Below are 12,012 nucleotides of genomic sequence, written 5' to 3' on the forward strand. Positions count from 1 at the left end.
CCTTCACTCCTGGGCTGGGACTGGGACCACTGCCCTGTATAGATCAACTGTTTATCAGCCTGCAGGGCAACAGGTTTTGGGATCCTGTGACTGGTGATTAACATCCTTCTTACTACAAAGTGATTTTATGTAGGGGTTAGAAAAAACCTCTCAACCAATGATTTATGCTAAGCAGGATGCATGTTTTAAAGTGTTAGCATTCCATAATGATAGCCTAGGTAGGCTTAGCTACTTAACACACCTCCACGTTCCACTGTCTGAGTTCTCCTTTGTACCCTGTGGGAATCCTTTTAAAGCCAGCAAGGGTTTTTTGTTCTCTTAGAGACTGTTCTGGGAGCTGATGGTCAAATCAGTTGCAGGGGGATGAGAGCTGAGAGAGTGTCATTAGACCCCCTTGAATCCCTTAAGTAGAAGCAGTTAGGACCAGTTTGAACCATCTCCTTCTGGGATCATCCCCATGAGTCAAAGCTACATGTAGACAGCCAGGCCACTATACAATAGAAACAAATTTAAGAGCACTCTTATACTTGTCTACTGCTGTGATATACCCTCCCCACCTATGACTCTGGCTATGTTTTACTTTAATTTCAACCATTTGAGGGGTTCTGATGACATTATACACAAGGGTGTGTAGTGGCATGAGCCTGACTGCTTGAGGGGCCTTAATTTCTGCAATGTTAGCCAGGCACCCTAACTCAGAGACTTTTCATGGTTAGTAGAGAATTGAGACAGTTGTAGCTGGTTGCAGTGACTCACTTGAATGTCTTTTTCCAAGCAGACCATTTAGCTGGCCTGCATTCCTAGCTGTCCTAGGCAATAAGATAGGAATAAGATTTCCTATCTTTTAACCAGTTACCAATCCACGAGAGCACTTTCCTCTTATCCTGTGGCAGCTTACTTTGTGTATGAGCCTTTGGTGAGGGACCTTATAAAGGCTTTCTGAAAATCTAAGTACACTATATCCACTGGATCACCCTTGTCCATATGTTTGTTGACCCCCCTCAAAGAATTCTAGTAGATTTGTGGATTCCATGGACTAATACAGGAAGAATGCAGTTAACTTCCCCTAGAGAAGCAGCAGGTATTGACCAAAGTGTCTCATTGCATCAGAAAAGGCTCAGTTTTGCAGCATTATGGGGGCAGATCTGTGGAGGCTATGAACTTGTCACTTTAATGGACTGTTCAAATTTCTACCTATGGAGATAGTTCCCTACATTTACTCAATGTTCCTTTTCTGAAGGTCTGTACAACTATAAGGGCCAGGAATTTGTTTAAATGAAAACTGAGTAGGCACTTCAAGTTTCACCAGAGGAAACTATGCATATGTTATACCTCTCTATTGAGCTAAATCCTAATAAGACTTTCAAAGCCATAAAACATGGTTGGTTTTCAAGTATGAATTTCTTTACTGAAGAGATGTTAAATGGCAACTACAACTATGTAGTTTTCCCATACAATGACCTACTCCTAGAGAGTCAGGTCATAACTTCATCTCAGTGTTAACTAAGCTTAGAGTAACTTGAGTTCTGTAGAGGAAGGAAAGAGAATTTGACCTTATAAGCAGTAGGAACAACTGGCTTATTTTTTTTCTCCTGTTTAGATAAAACTTGTTTTAAGATGGCAGCAACTTGCTATAGTACCCTAACTTCCCATTAGCATTCCTGCAGAGTACATGATAGAATAAGCTTTGGTACAATGTTTGTCAAGCATCTTTGAAGAAGCCACATATGAGTTAATACCCACCTTCCCCCACTTACTATAAACACAAGATAGTATAGACCCTGAGAATTAGGACTTCAAAGAACAATCAGGAGATTTTTGTGTGAACAGTTCAAAGTAAATCCTCAAGTAGTTCCGTTAATGTTACAACTGCTAACTTATTTGGAGCAGCATTTACAGGTTCTGCAGGGTTAGAGTTATAAGCTGCCTGTTCAGTTATAACCCTCACTGCTTCAGCTCCTGTGTGGGTTTCAAGGTGTTCCTTCTAAGATGAACCATGTACCTGATGGAATGCAAAGTGAGGTAATTCTCAGATCTCTTTTCAGAGTAGCAGCTGTGTTAGTCTGTATTTGCAAAAAGAAAAGGAGTACTTGTGGCACCTTAGAGACTAACAAATTTATTAGAGCATAAGCTTTTGTGAGCTACAGCTCACTTCATCAGATGCATTTGGTGGAACAAAACAGGGGAGAGATTTATATACCCATTGTTTCATGTTCTCTGTATGTGTATATAAATCTCTCCTCTGTTTTTTCCACCAAATGCATCCGATGAAGTGAGCTGTAGCTCATGAAAGCTTATGCTCTAACAAATTTATTAGTCTCTAAAGGTGCCACAAGTACTCCTTTTCTCAGATCTCTGTATCCCTTTGTGGGTAGTCAGTAGGAATATGCTGCAAGCTAAAGCAGTTCACATTATGAGTAAGGGAGACTCACAGGGAAGGAAGAATATTTTGAAAACAAAAGGTTCCAAAATTGAGTAACTCTTTTAGTTCACTTCAATAGCTCCCAGTGGTGGCTTGGGGGGGGGGGGGGGGGGAAGGGAAAAAAACACCAGAAACATGGCTCAATGGGATTGGACCAGTGGTCTATGGAATCTAGTATCCTGCCTAGTAGTGGCCAATATTGGCTACTTCAAAGAGGGACAGAAAGCAACATGCAGGCAATTATGTTCTAGAAAAGTCTACTTCATGGTAGATAAGGCTTGTGACTGATGCAGGAGTAGGGCCCTACCAAATTCACAGCCATGAACTGAAATCTGATCTCTGCTCATGAAATCTAGTCTTATGTGCTTTTACCCTATACTGTACAGATTAACAGGGGACCATTGTTTCTCAGAATTTGTGATCCTGACCCAGAAGGGAGTTGCATTATTCAGAGCTGGGCAGCCAGAGAGCAGTGACTGTTGCCTGGGTGCCCATACTATGCCATCCTGACTTCTGCACTGCTGGTGGTAGTGGCACTTGCTGCTTTTGGAAGGGATAAATAGGTCAAATCTTCTGCATGGCAACAAATAGCATCCTGGGCAAAGAATGTCATCTTTCAAGGCTGTTTTAATATAAAAAAGTGTGGCAATCCTTTTCTGGTACAGAAGCCACTTAGACTTAACACATGCAGAAGCCACCAGAACTTGAAGCAGGAACTCATCCAGACCTGGAACACCTATACTTAGCAGCCTGGTTGCTGAAAGTTTAAAAAAAAAATCCCTGATGATCTGTACTTAGCCTCTAATGCATTCTGGTATCTAGGTAGAGCTCACCCAGAAGTTCAGTGATCAAGTTATGTTTCTGGGGTAGGAAAAAAAAAGCCATGAGTTTAGGACAGGGACTACTTAGTTGTCCACTACACAGCGCTAGTGGGCCCATCTTTAGATGCTACTGTAATACAACCCCAGCACCACAAAGTCCTGGTGATCTCAACTACACTAGAGCTTCTCTGGGACAGTAAATGACAACCAAGCACCATGGAAGAGTGGCAACCCTAATAATATCCTTTAAGCAGGCATATCAGACTCACCACCTGATCAGGGGTCTAGGTTAAATCAGAATGTTTGCCAAAACTGGCTTGACTTCTAGGGTACATCTATATCCCTATAAAAAGCCACATGGTAGTGCAGCTCAGAGCTGAGATTATGCTATGTGGCTAAAAATAGCAGTGTAGACATTGTATGGGGAAGGAGCCCCCCCTTTGAAATCCAGTGTGGGGGGAATCAGAGGCAAGGCTCGAGCTCAAGCCTGGATTGTCCATACTGCTACTTTTAGCCCTGTAACATAAGCCTGAGTCAGTTGACCTGGGTTCTGAAACTCACTGCTGCAGATTTATTGCAATATAGACTAGCAACTATCTCTAAAAGAATGTTGAGGTGTCTCTTGTGGGGAAAAAAAGCTGTGGGAGTAAGGAGATTATTCCAGTTCTAGAAGCTGTTCCATAATTCCCTGGGAATTCTTGCCCATCCTTTTGTTGGTTTAACCATTAGCACCCCCTATGAAAGGTTGTGGCATGAACAGGTATGCCTTGCATGCTAAAGGAGAGCATATATGACTACACATCCCAGTTGCACCCAGTTCATGTCAATACATCCAAAGAGCCAAGGCCTTGGTGTCAAGCTTGTTATAGGCAAGATATTAATTTTGGCGCAGTTGGTGTGCTAGGCATCTAGGAAACCATTCCTAGAAATCCCTTGGGTCTTTGGAAAAAAGTGTAAGGGCAGGTCTACATTTAAGCACTGCACCAACACAGCTGCACTACTGTAGCACTTTAGTGATGTTGCTACTATGTGGATAGAAGAGCTTTCCCATATGCATAGCTAATCTACTGCCACAAGATGCAGTAGCTATGTTGACATAGCACTATCTATACTGGGGCTTAGAGTGGTGTAACTGTCAGAGGTGTGGACATTTCACACCCTTGAGCAATGTAGTTATACCTTTGTAGACCTGACCTCAGTCTCCTCTCAGGAAGATTTACAAATGAAGTTTCCATTCCTCTGCAGAAGCATCCTTTTGGAAAGAAGGTGCTACTGGATAGGTTCCCCAATTCCTTGTTTTACAAAGTGTTGGCTTTATGTGGGGAGGGACTTCCATTCCTGCATATTATTCTATTTTATTAAGTCTCTGCTTAGCTGTCTCACCCCCTGTGATCAGCTGCATGCTATTTCCTATTATGATAATGGAAGAGAAGTGCACAATAGTGAGGCATTTCTCACCTGATGCTACTAGAAAAAAAAAATTAGTTCTTGTTGCACACTTCTCTTCCTATTTAACCTATCCTGGTAGGTTAGGAGACAATTTGACGGAGATTTAGACATACAGTTGTCTTAATATTAGCTCATGTTATGATGAAGTTTTAAGTTGCTGGGAGAGCTTTGAAAGGCACTTCTGGTGGCCTTACCTGAAGGCTATGGCTTGCTGCTGGAGTCTCCAGCACCAACATTGGATTGACTCAGTATTCCATATGCAAGGACAACAGCTTCACTCAACTTATCAGATGGATAGAGGTCTCAGCTTTTATCACCTCATGTTGGTCCTGTAGCCCAGTGGTATGTGTGCAAGCATGAAGCCAGTAGGTCAGCTATAATGTGAGCTAAGATCTCTGCACAACAAAGCATTCTGCAAAGACATTCTACCACGATGGTCCGAGTGACTGAATTTTGCCAAGAACACACTGCAGAAGTGATCACTCCTATAGGATAGTTTTTTGAATGTGCAATTAAAATTTATTGCTTCACATAGCAGTAGTTACAGAAGGCAGCTGAAGCACAATACAAATAATTTCAGGCTTAAGAAAGTGCTGGAGGCACTACAAATGAAGGTCAGTCTTCCAGCCAATGGCAATTCAGTTTAACAAGTGGAGGGCATGGAGAGAGTGACAACCACTTTTTAACAAAGAACGAAGCTTAGTAGAACCTGCCTATTTGCTTCTAAGCACATTTTAGAGATCAGTGTGCTTCAGTCTGAAAGCAAGAGCTTCCACCTTACTTGGAATCTTGTGCCTATTCCAGAGATGAGGAAACTGGAACACAATAGCTTATGATCATCATCATCATCATGAAGATGAAGTCCAAGCCATGGCATAAAATTGGCAAGTATGAATGTATCTTCCTGTTAAGATTCCTCTTGCTCCTCCATTCAATCTTTTTCTCAGTAGGTGACTTACTGTCCTGAGGAGTGCTTTGGTATTCCACAGAAATCTCAAGGTGTGTTTAGATATGCCACCCTATTATTCCTGCATATTTGCATAGAGGGCTTCAAGTTGAGTCTGAAAGTATTTAGAGAGTTCTGTTCTCTTTGCCTTCAGGGTTGGAGTCAGGAGTCCCTGTTCAATAGTGAACATCTTTGGATGAATGTAGATGTCTTTTACCTGAGTGTAGAAAGACAGACATTTACACTTTCTAGCACATCACTGACAGCTAGTTGATTAGCATTTGAGGGGGATCATCAGTACCATGATAAACTGAAGAGCCACTGACAGGTTTCAGAGTAGCAGCTGTGTTAGTTCTCTATGTATATAAATCTCCCCACTGTATTTTCCACTGAATGCATCTGATGAAGTGAGCTGTAGCTCATGAAAGCTTATGCTCCAATACATTTATTAATCTAAGGTGCCACAAGTACTCCTTTTCTTTTTGAAGAGGCACTGAATTTCCATTTGGATAGGTTCTTTACTAAGGAGGTTCAGGACTAGCATAAACTACAGCAGTGCATACTTCCCAGGCCTTTAGCAGCTACTGTTTGCCTGTGCTAATGCCTGTTACAGAAAGTTCATAATCCTAAATACTCACTTGTTCAAAGGACTTAAGGCCAGCTTCTCTTCCTACTTTGATCAGGTCTTCTAAAATAGCTTTTTTCAATACCTAGAATAGACCAAGTTGAAAAACAGACATCACAACACAGCAAGCAGAAGTTTAAAGCTACCTCCCTTTCTAAATCCTTGGTGGGGTAGTGGGCCTCTTGTGAAGTTATGCTTAGAGGGTTGGATACTTACCACTCAGTGCTGTGTTCAGAGCCCTATAAACATCAGCCATATCCCTAGGAAGGCCAGTAGAGCATTATCCTCATTTGCCAGATTGGAAGTTATTACACTGCCTTAGTCTTCCTAAGCCCCTGTGGCAACGTTAAGATTAGAACTCAGGGCTTGCCACCTCAATCCAGTGCTTGTTACAGGACACTCAAAATGGTTGTGACTAGCAACTAGCATTTTAAATGGAAGTTTAAAATATAGAACTCTAAAGACACTAAAGAAAAATCCTAAGTCCACCTTAAGGTAGTTTCTGCAGGACTGTTGTCTTCTGCAGCACAAGTATAATGCACCCAGAAGATACAATCTTAAAAAGTCACTTACTGAATTTTTGTAAATTTCTTCAGATGAACCTTTTATTCCAAGTTTTGCTGCAAATTTTGCAAGTACTTCAGAGTCAGGAACCACTACACCCACTAGAGAAGACTGTGGAAAGAGTTGCATTTGGAACAAGATGTATGATGTGAAAGTGTCAAAAGTTAAATGTTGAACAGGATTGCATTAAGCTGTTGGACTCTACAGGAGTCATACCTAGAATCTCAACCCAAAAAGACTTTGCAGAACTATAGGGATCTCACTTTGCCCCTCACTGATATGGGCAGATTCCCTTCTAAGGCAACATGCATCAGAGGAAGTGCCTAGTTAAGATCAGTTTTTTTAAACAGTTGGCAATTACAGCAGAGAATTTGTTGCCAGACACCTGGAAAAGAGTCTTGCCCACATGCTCAGGGCATAACTGATCACCCTGTTTGGTGTTAGGAAGGACTTTTGAGGTCAGATTGATGGAAACCCTCAGGGTTTGGGTTTTTTGGGCCTTCCTCTGCAGCATGGGCTGGTTTTAACTAGAGTTAATGGTAGATTCTCTGTAACTTGAAGTCTTTAATCATGATTTGGAAACTTCAGTAACTCAGCCTGGGTTATTGCAGAAGTGAGTGGGTGAAATTGTGGCCTGTGATGTGCAGGAGGTTCAACTAGATGACCATGATGGTCCCTTCTGGCGTTAAAGTCTAAGTCTTTAATACAATTGCCTGAGTTCTCTGGATAGGGTGAGTGTTGCATATACCAACTACTTACCATTTGAGTTAGAGTTTTGCATAATGTAAATAAGCTCTAAGTATGAGCTACAGTTTAATGGCAGCTTCAAATAGTCTATAGCCATCCATCCTATGCTCTGGGCACCTATTTCTTAAGAGTTTGATGATTGCCCTCTGGTTTTTAAAATGTTTCACCATTGGTCTAAATGCTCCCATTGAAGTACATGGGAATTTTATCAACTGCAGTAATATCATTTAGGCAACTTCTGATCACTCAAAACCCACACATTGAATTCCCCCCAAGTTAGTTCTCATCACCTCCAGCCTACTTAGAGATAATAAAAATTGTGGGACAGCATCCTGACAAACACTGCTGAAGAGAAGATTCCTGCCCTTGAATAGGGAGAGCTAGCAAGAGACAGCCTGGTTAGCAGGCAGAGTTTAAAGCCAGAAGGGTCCACCAGTAATCTGACCTGTCTATCAGTCCAGCTATACCCACACACTAAACCCAGAGGCTCTTGAGGGGAAGCTACAGCATGTACACAGAACGAGCTTCAGAGCAATGTATAGGTCTGAAGTACTCAAGGTAATGCTTCAAAAGGCCTGATTCTTCAAGGCTGAGTACTCAGTTCCTATTTAGGGAGTAAAGCACCTCAGGAAAGAAGCAGTTTACCTTTAAACTCTCCCCATGTACAAAAACTTGGGCTACAAGAGCACTTCTGATGTAGACATTTTCAATCTTCTCTGGTGCAATGTACTCTCCTTGTGCCAGCTTAAAGATGTTCTTCTTTCTGTCAATGATCTTCAGAGTTCCATTCTACAGTAATGTTTTAATGTTAGGGTATTTCCTAATATTTAAAGTCATTCCTTCTCCCCCACATTAAAGCTTGATTCTAAAAAGCTGACCTCCCTTCTGTAATGGTTTCATTTTTGTTGAATGGAATCATGCTGCTTGTCTCAGACAGCTGCATCTTTACAACCCCACAGAGAAGTTGAGGTACTAATTGGTTAAGTTAATCAGTCTCTGTAGCCCCAACCCCTCAGTTATTCTTCTAATTATCTCAGGACATGATTAGGCAGCACCTTTATTTTCTCTTAATAAAGAGAAAAATCTCACCTTGCCTGATCATCATGAAAGCAATGGCATGTTTTTGAGTTAACACCTGTCAGGCCAATAATTTGAAGTCTCCCTTGCCTGAGCTAATTGGTCTTGGGCACTCCACCCTCACCCCAGCAACTTTAACAGTTACTAGCCTCTTTCTTTAACCACATATTGTGCCAATCAGTGGTGAGAAGTGGTCCTTGGATGGACTCTACACTCTGACATCTAAGTTTTAATCAAGACTCCAACTCCAAACACCAGTTCTATGTCTATATTATCTTTGTAGTATGCCAAGCAAAGCCCCCAGATTAACTAGAATTAACTGGAGTTCATATCCAAAAGAAAGATGCTTAGGCCTAACTTTAACAATTTGGGACAATGCTAGTATTATGTAGCCTATGACAGTCCAATACTTTTTGCCTTCACTAGTAGTGACAATCACTTCCCAAAGATTCCTCTGCAAACTAGGCAAGTGTTCCTCCTATAGCAGGTATTAAACCAGTGACAACTTACCGGCATCCATTTCCCAATGTCTCCAGTGTGAAGCCAGCCATCAGTGTCAATAGCTTCAGCTGTTTTCTCAGGATCCTTCAAGTAACCCTTGAAGACATTTGATCCTTTAATGCAGACCTACAGCATACAAACAAGAGCACTTGTCATCACATGTAGCATTGCACCAGTCCACACAGCATCACTCCAGAGACAGGTTTGCCTACCTCTCCTTCATTATTGGAAGAGAAGTAGTTCATGTCAGCCACATCTTCTAGTTTTATGATATTGCAGGGTAGAGGGGCTCCAACATGGCCTGCAGGAGAAATTTAGGCAGATTTGTAAAGTCTGTAGCCTTTTTGCAGAATCCAGAGGTTACTTCCTTGTACCATCAAGGTATTTTGAGGGTATCAATTTAAAGTCAGTTTCTACTTTGCTTGGAGGGTCTGGAATTCAAAGCCTTGAGATTTTAAAGGGCCCCCTATATTGCTTTGGAGTTTCTAATCTGTGTACTATACAAGGTAGGAAAGCAATGGTTGGATCAGGGATTTCTTCACTGTTGCAGGAAAACAAACCCAACAGATCTTGATTAGAGGTGAAGAGCATTTTAGCTAACAGGTTATTCATGCTGAAATTATAGCATCTATTGAGATGCAAGTCATTGGTCCTTGCCACTGATTGTTTAAAATCCTAGGACATGTGTTAGTTTGCTCCCTCCATCTCATGTCCTGGCATTTTTCTAATTAGGATAAATTTCTCCCCCCGCTCATCTATTTGAAATTTAAGTCTTGGCTGCTGTGTGCTGGTAAACGGATTTCTGCCTAGTAGCTTCAATTCATAGTGATTAAGTGATCCAAGTTGGATCTAGCCTTTTCCTGAATAATGGTTGTATTGAGGCTTAGTTAACCCAAACTAAACTAAATATTGGGTATTGTGAGCAACAATAAAGCAGCTCTGCATTCTTCCACGAAGATACAAAATGGAAGTTGATTCAGTATTCCATACGTTATGTAAAAACGCCTGAAAACATAACAGTGCCTCCCTGGATTATGTTTAGGGCCCTACCAAATTCATGGTCATATGATTTTAAAAATCATGAATTCCATGATTTCAGCTATCTGAAATTTCAGAGTGTTGTAATTGTAGGGGGCCTGACCCAAAAAGGAGTTGTGGGGGTGGTCACAAGGTTAGTGTGTGGGGGGGTGTTGCAGTATTGCTACCCTTACTTCTATGCTGTTGGTGACAGCACTGCCTTCAGAGTTAGGTAGCTGGAGAATGGTGGCTGCTGGCTGAGAACCCAGCTCTGATGGTAGAGCCACTGCCAGCAGCAGTGCAGAAGTAAGGATGGTATAGTATGGTATTACCATTGTTACTTCTGTGCTACTGCTGGCAAGGTGCCACCTTCAGAGGTGAGTGCCCAGCCAACAGCTGCTGCTCTGGCCACCACGCTCTGAAGGCAGTAGTCAGGGTGGCAATATTGTGACCTGCTAAAATAACCTTGCAGCCCCCCCACAATTCCCTTTTGGGACAGAACCCCCAATTTGAGGAACACTGGTCTCCCTTGTGACATCTGTCTAGGATAAAAGCACACAAGACCAGATTTTTCAGGGGGAGACTAGATTTTGTGGTTTGGGACATGTTTTTCATGGCTGTGAATTTGATAGGACCCCAATTGTGTTTCAGAAGAGATATTGAAGAAATTCTGGGTGAAGTGTGAGCAAGGAAGATGTGTGCGCTTTGGTCCTCTAGAGCCTTATATGCCCAAAGAACACATTTCTATCCTTCTGCCCCTAACAGAACTATATGATTAAGCCACCTGGTCAGCAAGTTCATGTGATGAACAGAAGAGATGCTATTCAGGGTTAGCCAGCCCTCACCTCATAGAAAAGTGAAAGCAAGGTTAACTGGTGCTAATGGGTGTTTGAGAAGTGGTGTACACTACAGGGCAGCAAGAAGCTGAAAATATTTAAAGTTGTGTGATCTTTTCAAAGGCTCCTAGGACAATTTAGTTGCCCAACACTTCCATGGAAGGGAGGCCATCTGCCTTTGGCAGCTTCAGGGAAGACTTTCAATCTCAGCCATACCTGTTGTGCAGTCTCCAGGCACCGTGAAGGTGCAGCCAGCTGCGCATTCTGTCTGACCATAGGCTTCAAAAATCTGGATAAGATGGAAACAAATACCCTTTTAGTGTTGGAGTCCTTGTGCCGTCACTGCTGTAACAAGAGTTGTGCCCATCTGTAGACTGTCAAGGTGCACTTTACATGACAATATGAAGTATCCATCCTTTATATGCAATAAAAGGAAATTAATATTGTGTACAGCTATTGTAAAAGCCACCTAGATCCAATAGCCTACTGTTTTTGTATGGTCAGAGTTACCACTGAGAAGACTGAGCCTACATCCAGTCCCTTCACATAAATGCAGAATTCCTGGTGCAGGCCTCCCTATTAATGGTCCAAGTGCAGATTTGAGCAGAGAGATCCCATCCAAACTCTTCCTATTGGCAAGAAAAAGGTAACAAATGTTTCCTCCCTGAACTGAGCTGTCTAGAGTCCCTTCCCAGTTCCATCCAGAGCCATTCCCACTACCCATATCCTGCACAGAGCTAGTGGTACACTCCTGCCATGAAGAGGGCTGCATAAAGTGGCTGAAGTGAACACTTGCTAACAGGGCAAGTTGCTAGAAGACTCCTGGCACCCCATTATACTCCCCTGCACATTGACTGCTGTATTGCAGAGCATCTTCTGGAAAGATGAACTGCAAGCCTCTCAAAACAGTGTACCACAGAAGGTTCATGTTCTCCCCCTACTATACTAAATGCTACAGTGTGGGGGGGTTGCAGGCTTAATTTGCAGAGATTAAGATGTACAAAACA

At 42.2% G+C, this 12,012-nt stretch overlaps 1 protein-coding gene across 1 annotated transcript in view; it reads right to left on the minus strand.

Annotated features, from left to right (window-relative positions):
* Window positions 1–5,188: 5,188 nt before the first annotated feature.
* The window catches only part of ACSL5 (acyl-CoA synthetase long chain family member 5), a 36,176-nt gene continuing 29,352 nt past the window's right edge, over window positions 5,189–12,012 (minus strand). Inside the window, exons 15-21 of the mRNA XM_038411271.2 lie at window positions 11,222–11,294; window positions 9,365–9,453; window positions 9,162–9,278; window positions 8,220–8,363; window positions 6,837–6,938; window positions 6,277–6,348; window positions 5,189–5,855 (exon numbers count right to left, since the gene is read on the minus strand). Of these exons, the coding sequence (XP_038267199.1) occupies window positions 5,715–5,855; window positions 6,277–6,348; window positions 6,837–6,938; window positions 8,220–8,363; window positions 9,162–9,278; window positions 9,365–9,453; window positions 11,222–11,294 (738 nt within the window). The 3' untranslated portion in view covers window positions 5,189–5,714. The remainder of the gene's footprint in view (window positions 5,856–6,276; window positions 6,349–6,836; window positions 6,939–8,219; window positions 8,364–9,161; window positions 9,279–9,364; window positions 9,454–11,221; window positions 11,295–12,012) is intronic.

Source organism: Dermochelys coriacea, chromosome 7 (assembly GCF_009764565.3).
Source record: "Dermochelys coriacea isolate rDerCor1 chromosome 7, rDerCor1.pri.v4, whole genome shotgun sequence".
Taxonomy (NCBI): Eukaryota; Metazoa; Chordata; order Testudines; family Dermochelyidae; genus Dermochelys; species Dermochelys coriacea.